The 24045-nt window shown below is 39.0% G+C and overlaps 1 protein-coding gene across 1 annotated transcript in view; it reads left to right on the top strand.

Moving 5' to 3' along the window:
* The window catches only part of LOC114662095 (dachshund homolog 2-like), an 819124-nt gene that overhangs the window by 742786 nt on the left and 52293 nt on the right, over positions 1–24045 (top strand). The window contains 1 exon segment of the mRNA XM_051934388.1: positions 22396–22461. Coding sequence (XP_051790348.1) covers positions 22396–22461 — 66 coding nt within the window.

The following is a 24045-nucleotide window of genomic DNA, read 5'->3' as shown; positions in this document are numbered from 1 at the left end:
GATAGAAGGGTCCTTTTATCAGATTTGCTGGCCCAGCACTGACTAAACGGTAGAATGGCAAGTAGAGGGAAGGCAGGTACTTTAGGTCTCCGAGATTCCGACTGTGTCTTGCTTGTCTGACTCCTTTACTACAATCTGGCTGTGGTGTTACAATTAACTTGTGGACAGATATTGTTGTTTTTCATGTAGGTAAATTACTTTATACTTCATTTTTTATTTATTTGAACAAATCTGTATCCTCATATGTGATATTTCTGTAGTTAGTGATGGGTATAATCTTTTCTTCCATATTATGCCTTGTGGTTCATGCTATTGTTTTGTATTTCTGAGGTGGCATTGATAGATTGGCCATCTTCATCTGTAAAGAGGATTACTTGCTTTCTTTTTTGTTTATTGCATTTACCCCTTTCAGTCATGCTTATTCTCTGTAGTACAAACCCTCAAACTGGAGAATGTACACACAGTAAAATAACACCATTTAAAGTGTCACCAAAATTTTTTTTGGCTTTTATTGTATGTATTATTTTATATCCCCAGCTGACTTAAATCTGTTTTTTAGCTAAAGCAATTTTCTGCCCTGTGGATGTTCAAGCCTGGAGGTTTTGGGGGTTTTATTTGATTGAAAATGTATGCTAACATATATACATAATATACACACACACATACATTTACTGATTTTATTTTTACATCCACTCAAGATGTATTAGGATATCTGTGGCTTTTTGGGACAGGAGAGTAACAGTGAGGTATCAGGATGCAGAGCTAATGGGCCAGCATTCAGAATAAAAGGATTCAGATGCCACTTGGCATAGCCTTGGCAATTATGGTACTGAAACAACAAACCCAATAAACAAAAAACAGGGTGTGGTATAATGATATGTCCACGGCTTAATAGTTAAGAGCTTATTTTAATAAATAAGTAATTGAATGGCCAGCCAAAGCTCTGTGGGTGTGCGTGCTCACACAGCTACAGGAGGTTGGTGGAGTTATTGGGGCGAGACACATCTCCACATGGAAATTTTCCTAAGAATTGCATAAACTATTATTAATTAAATTTGTATTTAAGTCTATAATGGTTTTTATAGTTTAGGGAGGTTAGCGGAAAAAAGAATCCTGCTGGCCAGATAGAAAGTAAACATTCAAAGGTTTCAAGGCCAAAAGACCATCCAGGCCCCACTTTGCATTTTATAACACATATCTCTCTATTATAAAAAAAAAAAATCTTGGAACTTAGAAGGAAACATGACGTGAGAGACACTTTCACGTCCCGGGAGACGAGTCTTTGTGCCAAGAGATTTAACCACGCCCAGGGCCAGAAATAAAAGACAGAGTAAATGACAGTAGAACATCATAAAGAATTCAAAAACGTTGGCATGGTACACATGCAGAGCAGGTTAGAGATAATGGAAGTACAAAAATTTGAAAGTCTCAAAAAAAGGATAGTAAAGATCGCATTAGTGCAAACAATCGGAAATTATTACTCGGTGAAAAGAGATCAAATATATTGTTCAGATTTAAACTTTAAGTCAGAGAGTTGTAGATCATCTAATTCGTGTTGCCATCAGGGAAAAAAAAAGTAGTGTTTCTTCCCAATGAAGAGACACATCCGTGAGAATTAAAAGATTCCAAAAACGTTGGTGCGGTACACATGCAGAGCAGGTTAGAGATAATGGAAGTACGAAAATTCGAAAGTCTCAAAAAAAGGATAGTAAAGATCGCATTAGCGCAAACAAACGGAAATAATTACTCTGTGAAATAAAGGAACAGCAAAAAGAGATCGAATATATTGTTCGGATTTAAGCTTTAAATTGGAGACTTGTAGATTGTCTAATTTAGGCATGTCAAACACGCGGCCCCTGGGACGCATGCGGCCCGCAACAGAAATCTGTGCGGCCTGCATGACAGATCCTAGTTAGCACTGAACTTGTACAAAATGATTACTATCGTTTGTGATTGAATCATTCTGCATCTTTGGTGTTACTTATTGACTTTTCTTACTTCTGCCTTCTGACAAAAGCGTGTTTTCCCTTGGCATTACAGTACCGGAAACATCATCAGCTAGTATAGCCACGACACTTGACCAAAGTGAATGAGCCGCAGCGTCATAACTAAAGTGCTAGGCTGCAGCAGCGGGCAGCAGGGTTGGCCTTAGGCATGTGCAAACTGTGCACCTGCACAGTGCCGCCAAATCCCAGGGGCCGCCCGCCAATATATATTGAAAATAAAACATAAAGAGAAAATAACGACACAGCTGACGGCAATGTGGCCGAAAAACATTGTGTTTCTTGTTAATTAGTACGCTGTATTTACTAGAGTCGGAGCAGTAAGCTATATGTAGTATTATAACGTTCTGCCGTAATGAAAATATCATCGGCTGTCACTTGGTTTTCAAGTTACGGACACGCGTATATAGAAGCGTGTCATGAGCACGAGGCGGCTATGCAGTGTCCGCAACGGATGTGGCCATCCACCATGCATAAGATACCGTATTGACATTGCCAGGCGAAGGGGCCACCGATTCTTTCTCTGCCCAGGGCTGCCACGAGGCTAGAGCCGCCCCTGCTAAGGCTACACTACTGACTGGGCTGCTGAGACTGGCCACTGGGCAGAACTGACCATCACGTGTAGTAATAGCTCGCATATTTTCATGTTTTTTTGCTCTAGTTTCATGTAATTTTGTGCTAGTATTGTAACGAACAGTTAGTGCAGACTACAGCTGAAGATCTGAATTGGACGCGAGAAGTTGGTGAGTTGTTTATTAACATATTTTTGTGATTTTGAGTTTGTAAAATTATTGTAGGTCAGGTGGCTTTTTGCATATCGGCTTATTTTACAATATAAACTTTGAAGTAAACTTAGTAAAATAAAATTAGATTTTTGGAGGATTTGTTTTCCAACTTGAATTACTGAGCAATGAATTCAGTGAGCATTTTCATGATTTCAGTTCACACAAGCAGGGCATTGCGCTGTTCTCTTACAACGTTGAGAATTCGCCTGAGAATATCCAAATGGAATTGATTGAAGTTTTGTCAGATTCTATTCTGAAGGCAAAATACAACGAAGTTGGTGTGCCAGGCTTGTATGCTTACCTGCCACCCTCATATGTGCAGATCCATAAGTTGGCATTGAGAGTATTGTCAATGTTCAGAAGCATTTACCTTTGTGAGCAATTGTTTTCATTAATGAAAGCTACCAAAACCCCACATTGCTCAAGACTTACCATCGAGCACCTTTCATCCCTCATAAAAATTGCAGCTGCACAAGATTTCAAGCCTGATATTGACGAACTGGCTACTAACAAGAGATGCCAAGTGTCGGGACAAAAGAAATAAATCTCACACTGTAAGGCTCATATATAAGCAATGAATATAATATAATGAATATAATATAATAAGGACCTGGCTAAGAGGCTAAGACTCTAATTCTACACTGTTGTATGGAGACTGTATGGAAATAAATTGCTTTTCTTTAAACTTTAAACTTTTTTTTACTTTACAGTAACTTTGTATAATAGTATTCGTTACAGTGCGGCCCGCTGACGCACGTATGGCAGTCGAAGCGGCCCACCAATGGTAGTGAGTTTGACATGCCTGGTCTAATTCATGTTGCCATCAGGGAAAAAAGAAGTAGTGTTTCTTCCCAATGAAGAGGCGTATCTGCAAGAGTTAAAAGATTTGTTGTTTGGTGAAAGTGAAATCCCGTGAGAGAAAATTTCAAGCCCCGCAAGACAAGAGTGTATGCAAAAAGATTTGAAAAAGTCCTGCCCACATAACTACTTATACGGTTCAATCATTTCTCATTTGTGTGAATGCTATTGTCAGACACATTTCTTGTAGAGAGAAAGAAACGATATTCACTCACAGGCAGTTATACTTTACGTTGTCACGATACAGTTCCAAACACAGAATCAAAATTCAATGTGATATTGAAGAGAGGTGAAAAAGAGAGTGCAGGCAGGGTGGAATAGGTGGAGAAGAGTCTCAGGAGTAATTTGTGACAGATGGGTATCAGCAAGAGTGAAAGGGAAGGCCCACAGGACGGTAGTGAGACCAGCTATGTTACATGGGTTGGAGACGGTGGCACTGACCAGAAAGCAGGAGACAGAGCTGGAGGTAGCAGAGTTGAAGATGCTAAGATTTGAACTGGGTGTGACAAGGATGGATAGGATTAGAAATGAGTACATTAGAGGGTCAGCTCAAGTTGGACAGTTGGGAGACAAAGTCAGAGAGGTGAGATTGTATTGATTTGGACATGTGCAGAGGAGATATGCTGGGTATATTGGGAGAAGGATATTAAGGATAGAGCTGCCAGGGGAGGAAAAGAGGAAGGCCTAAGAGAAGATTTATGGATGTGGTGAGAGAAGACATGCAGGTGATGGGTGTAACAGAGCAAGATGCAGAGGACAGGAAGATATGGAAAAAGATGATTCGCTGTGGCAACCCCTAACAGGAGCAGCCGACAGAAGAAGAAGATTGATGAAAAGGTAAAAGCTAAAAGAGATTGAATATATGGACATAGGTGATATGACAGAAGTATGTAGATATTGTTTGGCTTTAAACTTTAAGTCTGAGACTTTTTAGATTGTCTAATTTATGTTGCCATAAAAGTAGTGTTTCTTCCCAATGAAGTGGCCTATTCGCGAGAATTAAAAGTTTTGTTGTTTGGTGAAAGTGAAATCCACATATGCGAGCAAAAGAGACGCAAAGTTTCTTTTTGGTGGGGGTTGGGGTTTGGTTTGGCGAGCAGGGGGCAAAGCCCCCTAGTATGTTATAATGTAATTCATTATTGTTATGTTACACTGGCCTAGAAGATTAAATGTAGTGGGTTCATGTCCAAAGTTGAAATGTTGACATTCCTTCCAACAACAAAAATAGTATAAGGCCAGAAAAGAACACAAAGAATGGCAAAGTTTAGTAATGAGTGCTAATCTTTTTTAAGTGTATGATATTGCAGTACATACTTTACATACATGCTATGGTCTGGGTGTCAGATAGGAGTGGAATGGAAACAAAAATTAAAAACTCAAAATGGGAGAAAATATACCTCTATGGGTTAATACTTCAAATGATGGCCCAGTGACTATCACGTAAACAGTTAAGTTTTATAAAAATAGCTATACATACCTCTTACAACAAGTATAAAACATAAATACTGTATGTGATCATGCACCATTAGTTTTAATCTATATGAATAGATATGTTAAGTAAAGTAAAAATTTATTTATAAAGTACCTATTACAGACAAAAGTCACAATGCGCTGAACAATAAAACATAGAATAAAATGAAATATCAAACTAACATGCAAAGCAAGGACTATATAAAAGACACCCATAGATTGCAGTGCTACCCAAATGCCTGTTTGAAGAGATGCATCTTAACTTGACTTTTAACACTAGAATCCCTGAAGCCTATAAAAAAATTTGTAATCCCAGGCCACCTTACATTCGTTCGCAATTCTCTTCATTAGAGTCTTTTGTTTTCTAAATGTGTCGATCAGCACAAGCAGCCTGCTATCCCATCCCTGCCCCTCAATAGAGCTCAACTTAGGAAAACAGTTCTCCCAGCTCAATGCTCCTTATGTGCATGTGAGGTGCCTGGAGTTGTATTGGGTAAATAATACAGTATATGGTTAATTGGATCACATGCATTTCAACTTTTTCCATTTTATACTAATAATGATATGAAGTGTATAATGTGTGAAGACTTTAATCCAAATATCAAATAAATGCATGTGCTTTTATTCAAGAATATAACCAAAGTTTAAAAAAAATTTACATTTTGCTGTCAAAGTGTTACAAACCCAAGCTCAAATGTCAACCAACAGAAAGTTAATACGTATTCTTGGAAGGTGCTGAGGTAAGTATTGCTGCATTAAAACCAAAAGGTTGCTGGTTCGAGTCCAAGCGTTCTGCATTTTGAGTAGTGAGCTGCTATTATTATTATTACTATAATATAATAAAAATATACATTTGATTTGAGTCTGTAAATTCTGGCTACTTGTAAATGTTAGCTCTTTTTTTTTTTTTAATTTTTGTCTCAGTAACATTCACATGGTACAACGAACTTGCCACTCCCTCTCTGAGTTGATGCCGTTTATCTCCATTCTTTTCACAAGAGCAGTGATGACTACAGTTGGTACTATGACCGCCATCAGACTGGTCAAAGGCAGAACTGTAACAACAGACAGCTTCTTCACAGCGCTTTCGCTGGCTAATAGACTGCTGCACTGCAACACAACTCTGCTTGACACGTAAAGTGCAATGGGAACTTCCACCTGCAGCTATAATCACTTTAGAACGTGAGCAATTCACCAAGCTAGTGTTTAGATCTGGCAGTGTCATGTTGATGATGTATGCACCCAAAAGTGACGTCCTGAGTCTAGACAAAAGAGCTTTGAGTCAAAACCAGAGTATTGAAGTCAAGACTATCCAGCTGTACTTGTTCACTGATCAAATCTGTATCTCGGACAAAGGGCCTTCTGCTCTGAACTGATATTTATTAGTGAGTCTGGGAGGAGGCTCGTAACAATTAGGCAAGATCCCTTAAAAACTCATTATTTTCCAGTAGTAGCTTCTGAAATTGCAATATGATGTATTTAAATAGATGATAAAAAAAAATCTTTCTCAAACGAAGAAATACAATTCAAACACATATACAAAAACAAAGGGTGGAAATTAAGCTTGATAAATAAAATAAAATCTAGTGATCATATATAATATGAAATGTGAATTCCATATATACAGATTCCATAAATGAAATAAAACTAACTGAGGAAGGCCACAAGGAAGGTTTATGAGAATTGTATGCTCTTTGCTATTCAGAAACCATACTAAGATGTTTAAAATGCAGAATAGCTCAAATAACTGGAAATAATGAAAATTAACAACACTGCTGTTGGTAGAGTGATATCTGAAGAATACATCTTTCCTCTTTTAAGAAAGATGCTAGCCATGTATGCTTCTCCAATTAACTACCCACACATCCCCTTTAACTTTCTCTAAACTTCATTCTTCCCCTTCCACTCCTGTATATGCCACTAACTAACTATGCAGCACGTAGCAGGTTGCTGACCTAAGGGTGGGGGGGATGGGGGGTATGCAAATTTTAGATATGCTATCGGCGTTCATCAGTGTCCTAGTCAGGTTAAACAAACTTTTTTTTTATTATTTTGATTGGGTTACACAAATAAAAATCAATTACAGACTAGTAGAATTTAAGTGTTGATTGCTGTGATTTCTTTGTTTGATTAAAAGTGTGTTAAACTTGGACAAAATTTGGATTGGATACACAGAGGAGATGGAAAAATCCTTAACCTTCTCTGATCTTGAAGATGATAAAACATCTAACAAATGAGTCAGCTGTAAAGTAGATAGGTATTCAACAGAATTATGTAAAAAAAAAGATTCCAGTAAATTAGTAATGTTAATGCGTTATAATTTCACTAACATTCAATTTTATTTATTTATTTTTTTTGTATTTCTGTACTGATTTTTTTTTAGTTCTTTCTTTAGGTTTTAGTTGGGGTTTTGAATCATGCAGAATACATTTCTATCTTTATTTTTTGCTTTTAGTTTTGCTTTGACTTAGTTCATTAATTTTAACAAAACCATTTTGTTTTACATAAATGTACCTCTTTTAGGCTCTGAGTAGTCTTTATTGATAGTAAAATGTCCTGATTGTTACCATATGACAAATGGAACTTGTAACATATGATATGGGGTCAACTGTCATTTCCTTATCAGTGGATGATTTTCAAACACCTCTACTAAACTAAACCCCACAATTAACAGCTTTAATCACTTTGTTATTGAAACAGGGCAAAGATCCAATTGACTGTTTTAGCTATTACTCTTTTCTTTAATTTGGACATAAAGCTGCTGTGGCAAAGCTACTTGCAAGACAGTTATATTCCGTTTCTCACAAATTAGTTCCTTCAGATCAGGAAGAGCGTATCCAAGCCTGTCATGCTGCAGATAATATTAGGAGGCAACTACAGGTCTTAGGTGTATCCCTCTCTCTGCCTCATCCAAGTGCCCCCCCTGCTCTAGCCACCAAGAAAATATTTGATCATATGAAGTAAAACCCCTTTCGTAAAGTGTTGATTTACATGGGTATTGGTTCCAGCTTCATAAACATGGTTAAAATATTGTATTCCTCACCTACAGCAATTGTTATCACTAATAAATAACATATCCATTACTTTTTCTGTCTTTAAAGCTGCCAGACAGAGCTGCCTATTGTCTCATCTACTATTTAATCTTATGTCAATGCCCTTGCCATAGCTCTACTGCCAAATTTAATTACCCTAGTTACTACCTGTGGGGTTCTCCAAAAATTGTACTTTATACAGATGACATTTTACTACTTTGGACAGCTCACCTCAGGATCTACCTCAGGTTTTAAACTTATTTATTTAAACTTATTTAACCCCTCTCATGATATAAAATTGGCACAAGTCTGGATATTTTTCCAACTTAACATTCTACCATGACCAGTGTTAGGCAGAACAGTCTAAAAAGTATTTAGTTAGTACATACTGAATATTTGGTCCTTTGTGAATTTCCCCTTGGGATTAATAAAGTATCTATCTATCTATCTATCTATCTATCTATCTATCTATCTATCTATCTATCTATCTATCTATCTATCTATCTATCTATCTATCTATCTAATGTATTCAGATTTATATTATGAGTGAATACTCAAAATGTATAACTTACTCTGAATACTTATCAAATACTTTTTGAATATTTTTGGGAATTGATTTATTGCCTAGATCATTAAAATAGTTAAACATAATTAAATGATGACCTGAAAATGTACTTTAGTCTCTCAAAAAATAAAGCTCTGTTTTTACTGTTCATCAAAATCAATGGAAACCAACTTTTTCATTAATCTTTTATTAATAAAATCTGGCTATATCTCAGAGTGTGTTTTAGCCATTTCACATTCTTGAGTTGTCCTTCTATTAAGAAACAAACTTAACAAAATTTTTATTAAAAAAACAGTCAGGTTATGCATTTTTCATGTGGCATACTTATGCCTAATTCTTGGCATATGCCATAATAAAAGGTGAGTGCACATGCGTGTAAACCTCAGGATTCTGTTCCTGAAAGCAGGATTAAGATGAAATCCGATTAAAGTAAATCACAATTTACAGAAATCAGGTTAATTCCATTCCAGAAAACCTGGATTTAGCTAAACATGTGTGTCTGGAACATATTAAGCCAGAATTATGTGATCTGTGATGCCAAAGATGTCGATAACTCGTTAATCTTGCTTTTTGGAATGGGATCAGGATTATCCTCTTCCAGAAAGAAAGATATAACAAAATCCAACTCAGTTACTGGGACAACCAATGCTCTGAAACTATTCTGCAAATGCGGTTGAGCGAACGCTGGCATGACTGGTCGCTGCTGCTCTCCGGTAACTTTTTAACATTTTTTCTTTTATAACTTTTTTACGATTAACTTACAATCTAATGGACTAAGCAGCTGTTTTCATTTTCATTTCGGGCAGATTTATTCATTGAGTTTTATTTTTCTATCATTTAAAGCTAGACTGACTTCTAGCTTGACTGTTGATTTGGCTGTGTATGGACTATTTTTCGGCCTATCCCTGCCTTGAGACTTACCTGGCTTTGTTCTCCGAACATCCGAGTTGTCTGCGCCTTCACTTAACCTGTGGACTGGTAGGATATATACTTGGTTCGTGTTTGTTTGGTCCCTTCTGTCACTCGCTGTCCAACCTGCGATGGGCCTGCTTCAGTACTCAGCTGCCGAGCTATTCCGACTCCGCTTTCACCTGTCCAAGCCTCTGCTGACTGGCCTATATCTCCACCCAGACATCATATTCCTCCCTCATCGGAGATTCATCCACTGCGGGTCCCGCCGGAGTATCCAAGCTGACAGTTCAAAAATAATAAACTCCATCTGGTCCAGTTCTCGACGTTCTCCACATAATTTAAACAGAGTCGCTGACCACAGTGTGTTAGCCAGCCTTGCCCGGTCAGCTAACACTTTTGCGAAATGCGATAATGCCGTTGTCAACTTCGGTCTGCTGAACATCCTCTCACTCACGAGCAAGGGGCCTGTCATCCACAATCTCCTCACTAATCGTAAGTTTGACTTTTTCTGTCTACCTGAAACATGACAACAACCCCATGACTTTTCCCAACTTAACGAATCCACTCCCCCAGGGTTTGGTTACATCTCTCAACCCTGTGGCTCTGGCCAGGGAGGAGGTCTTGCGTTAATTTATTGTGAGAAATGGAAAGTCCTGCCGTTGTTTGTTCCTGCCTTTGTTTTTTTTTAATCTCTTGTATGTCAATTAAATGGACCTGTTCCTACTATTATTGCAACTGTTTACCGGCCCCTTAAACCGGTATCCTTCAATAAGGGCGCGCACAAAAAGGCGAGCTTCAAAAGGGCGACCTCAATTAATTGGATGTTTTAATATTCTTGCTTTCGCCTTTTTATACGTTCAATCATTGCCTTTATCTAATAAATTTTCTGTAATAATTTTGTTGCGTTTGCCTTTATTCGCTGCGCCCAGTTGAGGTCGCCCTTTTGAAGCTTGCCTTTATTTACGCGCGCCTTTATTCACCGTGCCCAATTGAGGTCGCTCTTTTGAAGCTTGCCTTTTTGTGCGCACCCTTATTGAATAGAACCCCCTAAACCAAATAATGACTTTCTGAATGACTTTGCTGTTTTCCTTACACACTTATCTATTGTTTCACCAAGCATAATTCTTCTTGGGGATTTCAATATACATATGGATAATATCAATGTCCCTATTACTAGAGACTTTACATCCTGCCTTGAGAGTTTTGGATTCCAGCAGCATACTGATGTTCCAACTCGTTTCAAAGGACATATCTTGGACTTGATTTGCTGTTCTGGAGTTACCCCGCTTGCAGATGAACTCCCTATAACTGATCATTTTCTTATTTCATTCAATGTTAAACTTGCACTTTCCAACACTAAGCTTTCCCGTCTCATGTCTTTCCGTAATATTAAGAATATTAACTTAGACTCTCTTTCCTCTAGTATTGATTCCCTTATGGACATTCATAATTTATCCACTCCTGAAGAACTGGTCTCACACTATAACACTGGACTTAATGGTATTCTTAACTCTGTCACTCCATTAAAAATTAGATCTGTTTCTTTCTCCTTTTCTGCTCCCTGGTTCACGCCTGAACTTCGGCTTTTGAAAGCCAAAGACTGGCAACTTGAATGGTTATATAAAAAAACTGGACTCTTTGTTCACAAAGAGATGTACAAAAACCATATACTTTATTACAAGGACTGTATTGCCCAAACTAAATCTAACTATTATACTCTCATTATTTCTTCCAATGAAGGAAACACCAAGTCATTGTTTTCACTATTTAACAATATCACACAACCCCCAGATTCTTTACCTTCTCACCTTTACTCAACTGAATTTTGCAATTCCCTTATGTTCTTTTTTAATGAAAAAATCCAGAAGATTCATCAGTCTCTCTGTACGGATTCCTCCAGTACTTCATTTGAATTTCACCCACCAACTCACCCATTTTCCTGTTTTCAGCTTCCTACTTTCTCAGAAATCTCAGATCTTGTCTGTAAGTCTAAGCCATCCACCTGTCAACTGGACCCCCTCCCTACAGTTCTGGTCAAAGCCTGCCTCCCCTCTCTGGTCCTTCTTATTTCTGCTATAATCCACACTTCTCTCACTACTGGTACTGTTCCTTCATCTTTTAAAACTGCTGCAATAACCCAAATACTGAAAAAACCTGGTGCCGATCCAACTAATTTCAGTAATTTTCGTCCTATTTCTAATCTACCCTTCATTTCCAAAATTCTTGAAAAAATAGTGGCTATTCAACTTCATTCTCATTTATCTCAAAATAATCTGTATGAACAGTTCCAGTCTGGTTTTCGTCTCCTCCACAGTACAGAAACGGCACTTATAAAAATTACTAATGACCTCCTTATGGCAGCTGATTCTGGTTTAATTACTATTCTCATCCTCCTTGATCTGAGTGCAGCCTTTGACACTATTTGTCACACTACTCTTCTCAATAGATTATCTTCGACTGGCATTACCCACACTCCACTAGATTCGTTCAGATCCTACCTCTCAGGCCACACTCAGTTTGTTCAGCTTAAAACTTTCACATCCCAACCCATCACTGTTACTTCAGGTGTGCCCCAGGGCTCTGTCCTGGGGCCCCTCCTTTTCATTATTTACCTCCTTCCCCTTGGCAATATCTTTCGTAAATATAACATTAGCTTCCACTGTTATGCTGATGACACCCAGCTCTATCTCACTAGCAAACCTACTGTTTCCTTTCCACCCTCCTCGCTTATTGACTGCATAGCAGAAATCAAATCCTGGTTTTCTTCAAATTTTCTTAAATAGTGAAAAAACTGAGGTTCTCCTCATTGGTACAAACTCAACATTATCCAAAACTGATCATTTTTCATTTGTTATTGATAATTCCTCTGTCTCCCCTTCCCCACAGGTTAAGAGTCTGGGTGTCATCCTTGACAGTACTTTATCCTTTCAGTCCCAAATCAATAACATCTCCCGGTCTGCATATTTCCACTTGCGTAACATTAATCGTATTCGCCCCTCCCTCACTCCCCACACCACTGCTATCCTTGTTCATAGCCTTGTCACTTCTCGTCTGGATTATTGCAATTCCCTTTTCTTTGGTCTTTCTCGCAAATCTCTTTATAAGCTTCAACTGGTCCAGAACTCAGCTGCCCGCATCATTACTATAACCCCCTCTATTCACCATATGACTCCCGTTTTGCAGCAGCTTCATTGGCTTCCAGTTCAGTTCCGAATTCAATTCAAAATTCTCCTACTAACGTTTAAGGCTATCCACAACCTTGCCCCTCCATAACTGTCTGACCTCCTCCATGTTGCCATTCCCTCACGTACCCTTAGATCCTCTTCCTCCATCCACTTGACTGTCCCCTTTGTCCGTCTTACCACTATGGGGAGCAGAGCATTCAGCTTTGGAACTCAGTACCACCTGAGCTTAGAAATATTGAATCATTTTCACTTTTCAAATCTAAACTTAAAACTCATTTGTTTAAGACTGCTTTTTCTCTTTGATTACATTTGCTCTGTCTGATTTTAACTTTTGTATTTTACTTATTTTTTATAATCTGTGTTTTGTCTATTGTTCGGTGTCCTTGAGTGTTTAGAAAGGCACCTACAAATAAATAAAAAGTATTGTTATTATTATTATTAAAAGAGCGGGTTTAATGTGAAGGATTAAAGCTTTTTGGTCACAGCACAGCAACCAACCATAAATTCAAAGTTTGTAAATGTCCTGTCAGGAATGCTAATCCCAGATACAGTAGTTATGAAGCAGAAAAAGCTGAGAAAAACATCGAAAATGGTGTGTCCCTTCCTGAAGGAGCAATTGACATAGAAGCATACCTCCTTCACCAAAGTTTGTCCAGAGAAACGTAATTAAACCACGACTGGACATTCTGGCATGCTACATTCGAGACTGTAATATATCTCAGCAACCCTATGAAATGTGACGTGTTCAGAGTCATGGATATTTCCCTTCTTTTCTTTTTTTTCTTTTCTTTAGGCCTGTTTTTTGACACTTATCGAAAATAACACACATATCACCAAAGTGATAACTGCACCTAAATTTGAAGTCGCATCTGCACCAATGCGTGCACACACATGGGCTGTGTTCCCAACACAGAAATCAATAAATTCCACAGTTTTTCAGGTAGGGGAATCACATTTAAACAAATGTGCTACTTCTGAAAAATAATATCTGATAAAAGACTTGCTGGTTAAACAAGCTGCCCATCTTTATCCCTTCTCCTAGTCCCTCGTCCTTTAAAGAAATGCCTCTAAGGACTCTCCCTCTTAAGTGGGTCCCGATACCTGATATGCTTATTAATGCAGTTTTGATATGGGGGTTTTTTGATATCATTAATATCACAAAAATGGAATACAATGTTTTCTTGAAGGCATATAATGTTTCAAATAATGTCACCAGGGGCACATTTTGCATATGCAACAATTTACCACAGGGAATTTACATGGATTTCACAGATTAACTGTTTTATGCATTCATACTTTCACTGATATTCCTCCACACCATTTCCATTTCCTTGGTAGCTGTTGCTCCTCTTTTATCAGATGTACTGATAATCTTCATGCTCCCTGTTTTTCAGACTTCTAGTCCTTGCAACTGTTAAGTGCACAACTCATTAGGGCTTATACATTTTGTCATGAACGCACGTTATTCTGGACCGACCTAGCTGGAATTGCGTGCACTGATTGAAATCCAGTGTTCTGGAGTCGGCTAATCCGCTGGTGTAAAATCGTGCTAAAGCAAGCCAGGATTCGCTCTGAGATCCAGGATTAACTCTTGTTCTGGAACAGATCCGGATGATGTGTTCTGTGCTGTGTAACTTTGTCTTCTTTGGTCAAATAAAGTCAACCACTGACTGTCTTTCAAATCCCCATCCATCCATCCATCCATCCATCCATCCTCTTCCGCTTATCTGAGGTCGGGTCGCGGGGGCAGCAGCTTGAGCAGAGATGCCCAGACTTCCCTCTCCCCGGCCACTTCTTCCAGCTTTTCTGGGGGAATCCCAAGGCGTTCCCAGGCCAGCCGGGAGACATAGTCCCTCCAGCGTGTCCTGGGTCTTCCCCGGGGCCTCCTCCCGGTTGGACGTGCCCGGAACACCTCACCAGGGAGGCATCCAGGAGGCATCCTGATCAGATGCCCGAGCCACCTCATCTGACTTCTCTCGATGCGGAGGAGCAGCGGCTCTACTCTGAGCCCCTCCTGGATGACTGAGCTTCTCACCCTATCTTTAAGGGAGAGCCCAAACACCCTGCGGAGAAAACTCATTTCAGCCGCTTGTATTCGCGATCTCGTTCTTTCGGTCACTACCCATAGCTCATGACCATAGGTGAGGGTAGGAACATAGATCGACTGGTAAATTGAGAGCTTTGCCTTATGGCTCAGCTCCTTTTTCACCACGACAGACCGATGCAGAGCCCGCATCACTGCGGACGCCGCACCAATCCGCCTGTCGATCTCACGCTCCATTCTTCCCTCACTCGTGAACAAGACCCCGAGATACTTGAACTCCTCCACTTGGGGCAGGATCTCGCTACCAACCCTGAGAGGGCACTCCACCCTTTTCGGCTGAAGACCATGGTCTCAGATTTGGAGGTGCTAATTCCCATCCCAGCCGCTTCACACTCAGCTGCGAACTGATCCAGAGAGAGCTGAAGATCACGGCCTGACGAAGCAAACAGGACAACATCATCTGCAAAAAGCAGTGACCCAATCCTGAGTCCACCAAGCCGGACCCCCTCAACACCCTGGCTGCGCCTAGAAATTCTGTCCATAAAAGTTATGAACAGAATCGGTGACAAAGGGCAGCCCTGGCGGAGTCCAACTCTCACTGGAAACGGGTTCGACTTACTGCCGGCAATGCAGACCAAGCTCTGACACCGATCGTACAGGGACCGAACAGCTCTTATCAGGGGGTCCGGTACCCCATACTCTCGGAGCACCCCCCACAGGATTCCCAGAGGGACACGGTCGAACGACTTTTGCAAGTCCACAAAACACATGTAGACTGTTTGGGCGAACTCCCATGCATCCTCCAGGACCCTGCTAAGGGTGTAGAGCTGGTCCACTGTTCCGCGACCAGGACGAAAACCACACTGTTCCTCCTGAATCCGAGGTTCGACTATCCGACGGACCCTCCTCTCCAGAACCCCTGAATAGACTTTTCCAGGGAGGCTGAGGAGTGTGATCCCTCTGTAGTTGGAACACACCCTCCGGTCCCCTTTCTTAAAGAGGGGGACCACCACCCCAGTCTGCCAATCCAGAGGCACTGTCCCTGATGTCCATGCGATGTTGCAGAGACGTGTCAACCAAGACAGCCCTACAACATCCAGAGCCTTGAGGAACTCCGGGCGTATCTCATCCACCCCCGGGGCCCTGCCACCAAGGAGTTTTTTGACCACCTCGGTGACCTCAGTCCCAGAGATGGGGGAGCCCACCTCCGAGTCCCCAGGCTCTGCTTCCTCATTGGAAGGAATGTTAGTGGGATTGAGGAGGTCTTCGAAGTACTCCCCCCCACCGACCCACAAATCCCCTTTTAACTTTATTGCCCATTTCAAGTTGCAATTAGGCTCAGCATGCTAAAAAGTAAACAAAATAGCCAGTATTAGCAGCATGTGACAAACAGTTTTACAGTTCCTCTTCATCCACAGCGGTGCTGCTTAAAACATCAAATAATTAAACAGCTACTCATTAAAGCACAAACAAGTATAAAGCAACAACAAACACTTATGAAAGAGTTTAGCTTACCTAAAAAGCAAACAGAAACAGAAGCACGTCACAAACCGTTTTGCATCTACAGCACTGCTGCTTTAAATACGAGAGAGAGACCAAACATTAGGCTTCCTAATAGAAAACATTTATAACCAAATTTCCAAAATGCTTCCACATTAACTTAACCAGTTACACACATGACATAAGTGACAAATGAGTGAGACGTGAGGCAAACAATGGGTGCTGAATAGAGAGAGAGACTGAGGATCTGTGAAATGCCAGGAAATGTCACTTCATTCGCGTGCATTCAGCATAGTGCTAAGTACACGGAAAATTCAAGTTTTACGTTTTGAAACTTTGTGGATTTATTTTTTAATATTTTTGATTCTCAGCTGATTGAATCCATGGAGATGTAGTTTAAAAGTATTGTTTTCATTTTCATAAAGTAACTGTACTCTTGAACACATCTTTAAAAATGTACTGCAAGTTGAATCCAGAACACTTGCTTTTGTATTCTGAATACGTAACACTGTATTCCGGTACAGCCTAATCCTAACTATCAGCGAGTATTACTGAGCAGTAAAGAATGTCCCACTGCCTAGTCCACTCTCTCAACATTCTGTCATTCCAGACTAGCTTTCTTTAAAAGGAATATAGTTCCACAACTAAATGATGTTAGCGCCCGCTACCCTTATAGCCTCAAGCTAATTATTAGTCTAATATTAAGTCCTTATTTTCTGTATTTTTATGGGACAAGAGAAGACTGGCACTTACACATCTTACTCTAATTAGACATGGGAAAAAGGAAAGAATAATACCTTTTCCATACAATATATCACTTTGCCTTTGTATTGTGACCTGTTTCAAACTCGCTGTTGCTTAATAAGCATTCTTCTTCTTCACTTTTAATTGACAATTCTGTTCACAGACTTCTTTCTAATTTGCCTGTCACTTAACTAAAATTAATATCTCAGAAATTACACCTTGGCTCAATATTTTCTTATGCGTAAAGTGGAAAGATGGTTGGATCTTGGTGTTTTCAGACTCTTATTTTTCATAATCTATCTCTATATATTGGAGGTAAAAAAAGTGCCCTTCCCACTTTGGTCCAAGTAAGATTTCTTCACACTGTGAGACATCTTTGACTCTTGGTCTTCGTGTATTTCAGTCCTTAATGTCCATCTGTGACATTGTTTCTTCAACATTCTTTTTAATTTCCAACTTAAATCGGTCCTTAAGGTCTGTAAAAACGTATTTATCTTTTTCATTCATTCCCCCAACTCTTAATCAAATTAGACACCTCGGTATCTCAGTCCTCAAAACTAGTATCAGTCCTAAATACACTTTTGCAAATTACCTCATACCATACTTTGCCTATTCAATCTATGAGGGACATTCAAAATGTTTCCAAACTTTTGTTTTTTTAAATTCTGTTAAGAATTTCAAAAACAAATTATGAGCACTTTTCTACATAGTCCCCTTCCTTTGTGATGCAATTTTCCCAGCGTCATACCAAATTTTTAATGCCCAATTACTACTCCTCCTGCCTTCACCATTTCCAATGAAAACACGAAAGTGTGGAAACTTTTTGAACGTCCCTCGTATTTGGCTTTGTGATCTATCCATGGCACCTCTTCTCCAATGGTCTAATATTTTTGAAACCATTACTATCTCTGTTAGAAACCCTACTCTCCAAAGTATTCAATTTAGCTTTGTTATATAGGTTATATGTTACTGTACTTAAACTATATATTATGGGCTTTGCCACATACTCTGTGACATTTGTGTCAATCTGGGGCAGTAAGCATTTTTCTTCAGATATTCTGGGAAAGTCTTATCATAGCTGCTTTTTGCTCCAAGGTTTCCCTTTTCTGTCTTCCATTCCTGTTATTACTATTTCTGTCTTGCCACACTATTATTTTCTGCTTGGTCTTTCTTCCCTTTCTCTGAATCTTCTCCTACAAAGTTTATTCTCCATTGGTTTCCTTCCCAATAAATCTGTTAATCAATTGTAGTCTGGAATGCCTGTTTTCTTAATTTAACTCTATTGAATCTATTGGCAGCAAGGATTAAGGAGCATCAAGAGTTGATGTAAGCAAGTGACAGCACTGGGTCCAAAATCATTCAGAGCCGGGTTTTGAGCGGTCCTTGCTGTTGATCAACAAAGTACTTTTTGGGCTCTGGGGACCAGTTGGCTTGGCTGCCTCTGTTACTTGTCAGCTTGGGCTTCTTTAGCTATATGCAACATATGTATTAATTTAAAGGGCTGGGGGAATGGAGAGTGGGGTGGGCATAAAGGGGAGGGTATTTGTTTTATTATAAAATATATTGTTTTTGGTGATTTGTAATATGTCATGGTGAAATAAAATCATCGTCATAAATAAATATAGATTAAAATCTGAACAATAGTGTTCATGTGCACAATTTAAACTATTATTTAATAGTAGTTTCATAATTCCATCATATTTATAAATCCGCAAAGCCATTAGCTGTGCAGCATATTTTAAATTATAACCATAAGATAATTCTTAGTGCATCTCCCATACTGTTTAAATGCCACAGTACATGAAATGTGGGCATATACCACACCACCTTATGTGTGATGAGCTTACTGGCCCATAAATGTCTGCCGTCACATCATCCAGGTGGATAGTACACATTAGTGGTGGTTGAAGTGAAATCCCCACTCACTGTGAAAAGCATTGAGTAGTGACAAAAATACTGTATAAAAGTAATGAATTATTATTATTATTATTATTAGTTTAAAAGCTGGAGACCTACATCCTAGAGCAGAGAAAGGTAAGGTAAATAGAGTAGGAGCTTGGCCAATTTATTTGATTAATTAAAAACATCTAATTAATTAACCAAGTTAAATTTTCTTTTTCAAATCCCACATTATCTCATTCTTTATATTTTTATGTTATCATTCATTCATACCAGCATTCTCCTGGGTTGCCGTCTTATGTGGTAGAAGTTTTAACATTTTATTAAAGAAAGAAACATCCCTTAATGGGACAAATCAGTTATCAGGCAGGAGAAAAGGTGTTCATTATATTTTTTAATTACTCCTTGTCAAAATGCCTTAGAGGGAGCATTCTTCAAAAGCAGTCTGTTACAGAATAGTCAGAATGGTCAGAGAAAACAAAGAATAGATGTTTATTTTATAAACTACTGAATTTACATACAGTGTCAATCAATGCATACATTTAGCTCTGGTTGGTTCATTGGTTTACACCCAAATGATTTATATAAAATAAGTCTGTTATATTCTGGTGGTTCTTATACCTTTGAGTTGTGCCATCACCCTTGAAATGTCTATGCATATAACAATTGTCCATTCTCGTTTATAGGACATCTGCTGATTTCTTAGTCATCTCTTAGTCATCCTTCAGCACATTTTGTATATTACATCAGCCTTTCTTCTGGTACATTATTTACTTAACCATCTCAGTATTTTTACTAAACCAATTTTTATATTTCAGTGTACATTTTGTTGTTCACTTGACCTTTATCTGGTTTCCTGGTGTGCCTGAACAGGTTTCTGACATTTATTAAGCCTTCATGCTATTTCTTTAAGATGAATGTCATGTTACCCTAAAATTATTCTTCCACACTTATTGATTATTAATTCTTAAATAGCAGTGGAAAACTGAATGAAAAAGTGATCAAATGTATGTAGTGGATTGACAGTTATGTTTGTGGGTGTGCAATTCCTTGAGAGAATGACATTCAGAAGTTTACCAGAGTTGTGAGTGGGAGGTGTATGGAGCTGTGTCAGGTGCAAATAGGAAAGAAGAGAAAGTCTGTAGAGGAAGGACTGTCCAGGTGGATGTTCAGGTCCCTGAGGACTAGAGCTGGACTACCATCATCAGGATGAGAGGAGAGCAGCACATCCAGCTCATCAAACTTCTTTAGTGAACCAGTTTGAAAGGTAAAGGACAACAATGTTAGTAGGATAAAAAAAACAGCGATGGAGTGGTATATAAAAGAAGAGTAACTATATACTTACTCAGTGCTGGGTATCTCCATTTCTTGGAGGCTAGTATACCTGTCCCTCCACCACTTTCAGTCGACTGACAGGAATTAATAAAGCTCTTAGACATAGAGCGGTTTATTGAGCACAGCTGTGAATATCAAAGCAATTACAGTAGAAAGACAAAGCACTTGAGAAAATGAGAAAAACTGAAACTGGTCATCAGAGAAACAAAAGATGCAGATTGATATCTAGAGTAAGCATCCAAATGCAAACTGAAGACAATTTGGAATTTAATAAAAACCTAGCATAGCATTAAACACTTTTCTATGCACAAGTTAGTAATCAAAATGAACCAAGCTGAATGAACCACTCTCAAAACAGATGCCCAAAGTCCAGAAGATACATGCCTAGCCAGGGGCTGCAAACATATTAAATACAGGAAATTACTGAATCTCATTTTTTGGGTTCTCAGGTCCAGTATTTGGTGAATTGGTGTGGTTATAAACCAGAGGCTCATTTGGGTTCTGGCTAGAGATATCACTTCCTTAGATAATGTTATCAGACATATCCAACTAAACCTAAAGGACACCTTAGGACACATAATATTATTTCTGGAGCATGTTCATAATTGTTATTAAAGTAGGTTTATATTTTTGTCATTATTTTAATGATGTTATCTACTTGCTATTGTGAGTGTTTATTTTTTAATGAGTGCCATAATTTTGGAGCTTTGAGTTGTTAAGATACTGAACTTTCCTAGGGAATGAGTCGGGTGCCATGTTCAAGTTGGGGAGCATGCATTGGTACAGTGCGTTGCCGCACCCACTACACGATGAAACAACTCGGGATCCCGGTTGGCAAACCACCAGGCAGACACGCGGTCTAGTCCCACCCTCCCGAAATGACTGTCTATCTGCCACAGCCAGGTGTTATGTGGGCAACCCCTTGGCCTGGTCCAGCCATTCGGGTCCTCAACAATGAGGATCTTACGAGCAGGATCACCTTCAGGGAAACGTGACACATGACCATAGTGCCATAACTGACGCTCCCTCACAGTGCAGGTAACGTGCCTCATTCTGGACTCCATGAGCAACCGCTCATTCGACACAAAGTCAAACCAACGGTACCCAAGGATTTTCCAGAGAGACACAGTACCAAAGGAGTCCAGTCTTCGTCTCAGGTCACTGGATAGCATCCATGTCTCGCAGCCATATAGCAAGACAGGAAGCACCAGGACTCTAAAGACTTGGACCTTCATCCTTTTGCATACGCCACACACCCCTTTCCAGTGACCTCATGACCCCCCCCAAGCTCTCCCAATCTGTCTTCTGACTTAATAGGAAGAGTCACCAGAGACATGATTGTCACTGCCAAGGTAAGTAAACCTCTCGACAAGGTCAACACTCTCTCCACAAACAGACACACCACTGATGGCTGTGCCCAAGAGGTCATTAAAGGTGTGGATCTTGGTTTTTATCCAGGACACTCGCAAGCCCAGACACTCAGACTCCTCTCTCAGAGCCTCCATTGACTCCGCGAAGATCACAGCATCGTCAGCAAAGTCAAGATCTGTGAATCTTTCTTCACCAACAGATGCCCCACAGCCGCTGGACCCCACGACCTTGCCCAACACCCAGTCCATATAAGCATTGAACAGAGTAGGAGCAAGAACACACCACTGACGAACTCCAGAATCAACTGGGAAAAACGCAGAGGTTCTGCCTCCACTCTACACAGCACTCACAGTACCAGTGTACAGGCCGGCCATGATATCCAGCAACCTCGAGGGGATGTGTGGCTATGTGATGTAATATTATAAAGGCTATATTAGGAAAGATGGCCATGTGCATTAAACAGAGTTTAAACTTTATGAAAATAATGAAAATACTCACTAAGAAACTTCTGCTCAATAAAATAATTTAACTTAGTATCAGATTCAGGTTTTGTTCTTTGACCTCAAGCTTAGTGTAGACTTCATACTTAATTAAGTTCATACTTAATGTTTTAGTACCATCCTTAGACTATGACTTAACTGTTTTTATCTTTTTTTGTCCTGATGAACATTAAATTTCTTCTAATTTTTTAGAGACTTGTATCTCAGAGGTAGAGGCTGAACATAATGGAAATCAGCAGGAGAATGAAGCTGTGCAAGGTTTGCTTTCCTTTAATTACCCATATATTGTTTTATAGAATTATGAAAGTAATACTGTTATATTTGAAAAACTGTAAAGCTACATTTGCAAGTCTGTTTGCATCGTACAGTCTACATAGATCAGTTTAACTAATACTGATTTCTTTATTCTGATAAGTATGTGTATAAAATAAAGTATATGTTACAGAAGTGCTGAATATACTGTAGTTATTCATACTTTACCTAAAATAGTTTACTCCAGAAAAGTATTAGTGGTTAGGCAGATTGTTAAGAATGGGAAACATGAAAAAATGTAATTGTGTTTCTTGTGATTATATGCCATTTGAAGAAAAGGAAAGTCTCATGTTGCTAGCCTGATATGTGATGCAAGGAAATCCTTTTGATCCCCTCTTCATGTTCCATCCATTCCCTGCTCATCATATCAATTTTACTTATTTTTAATAGGATGGAGACCAATTTTTCAGCCTTATAGGAAAATACTAGTACTACACAGATGTTATTATTTCTGCATAGTTCAAAGTGTGTCAGTCTTATACCTGCAGTCTGGGTGGCCCTCCAGTCCCTATATTGTTTGAAGATCCACCCTCCAATATCAGCCTAGACTAGGGCCTAATTTTGACAACCTATTTATGCATTAACATTTACTACTGTAAATCTGCTCCTAAGCCTGACCAGTCTGTATTGTTTCCCGTGGAAGTCAGATCAGTAAGTAGCCAATACAACAGGAATGCAAAAATACCCTGCCTAAGTCAGTCTCTTCCTAGACTCAAAAAATATGATTGAAAAAAATAAAATAAAAGTAAGCGGTAAACTGCCATAAATTAAAGGCATTTCTGCAGTAGTTTGCTTATTACTTACAAACGCTCTTTGTGTATGAATGCATTTTTGCAAGAAAATGGCTATTAACAAAAGAAGACAGACCATTATAACACCTAAACATGTACATATTTTCTTAGGAGAAACTGGAAAGAAATCCAAAGTGTCAGTGACTAGTTTCCTCCAGTCTTCAAGTTAGTTTTGAACATGTCTGACAAACCCAAAGCCATAACAGAATCATAAGACAAGTTTCTGAGAATAAGCAGTTTGTATCTCAGATCTTTTAGTTTCCTTTTTCTTGCCATTATGATAGCAATATACAGTGCAATATAGTTCAATTAATGCTTCCAAGGGTATAGCATCACATTTTTTTTCAAATGCTGCTTTTATACAGGTAGAGGATTTACTGTATAAGTGATCAACAAAGGTTGGATTACCTGCTGGAATTATTTGCACCTACTTTCAATGCTTAATTAATGTCCATTGCTGCAGAAAAGCTGTAAGTTGTTAAACCAAAACGTATTTCATACCCAGGAACCTTTTTATGTAACCTCAAAAATTACATTACTTTTAGTTTTTAGTATTCTAAATTTTTTTAAACCTATTACAATGTACCCCAGACTTTTGAACCTTTTAAGATTATTCACTGGACTTCAAATACTAGAAAAATGAGGTTGTTCTAAAACTGTTCTAGACTGGTGGTGTATATATTTTTCACGGATCATTTAACTTGCCTTATTTAAAACTGTGTACAAAGGATAACATTTC

Source organism: Erpetoichthys calabaricus, chromosome 12 (assembly GCF_900747795.2).
Source record: "Erpetoichthys calabaricus chromosome 12, fErpCal1.3, whole genome shotgun sequence".
NCBI lineage: Eukaryota > Metazoa > Chordata > Cladistia > Polypteriformes > Polypteridae > Erpetoichthys > Erpetoichthys calabaricus.
Note: the sequence above shows the minus strand (reverse complement) of the source record. Positions and strands in the feature narration are given on the sequence as shown.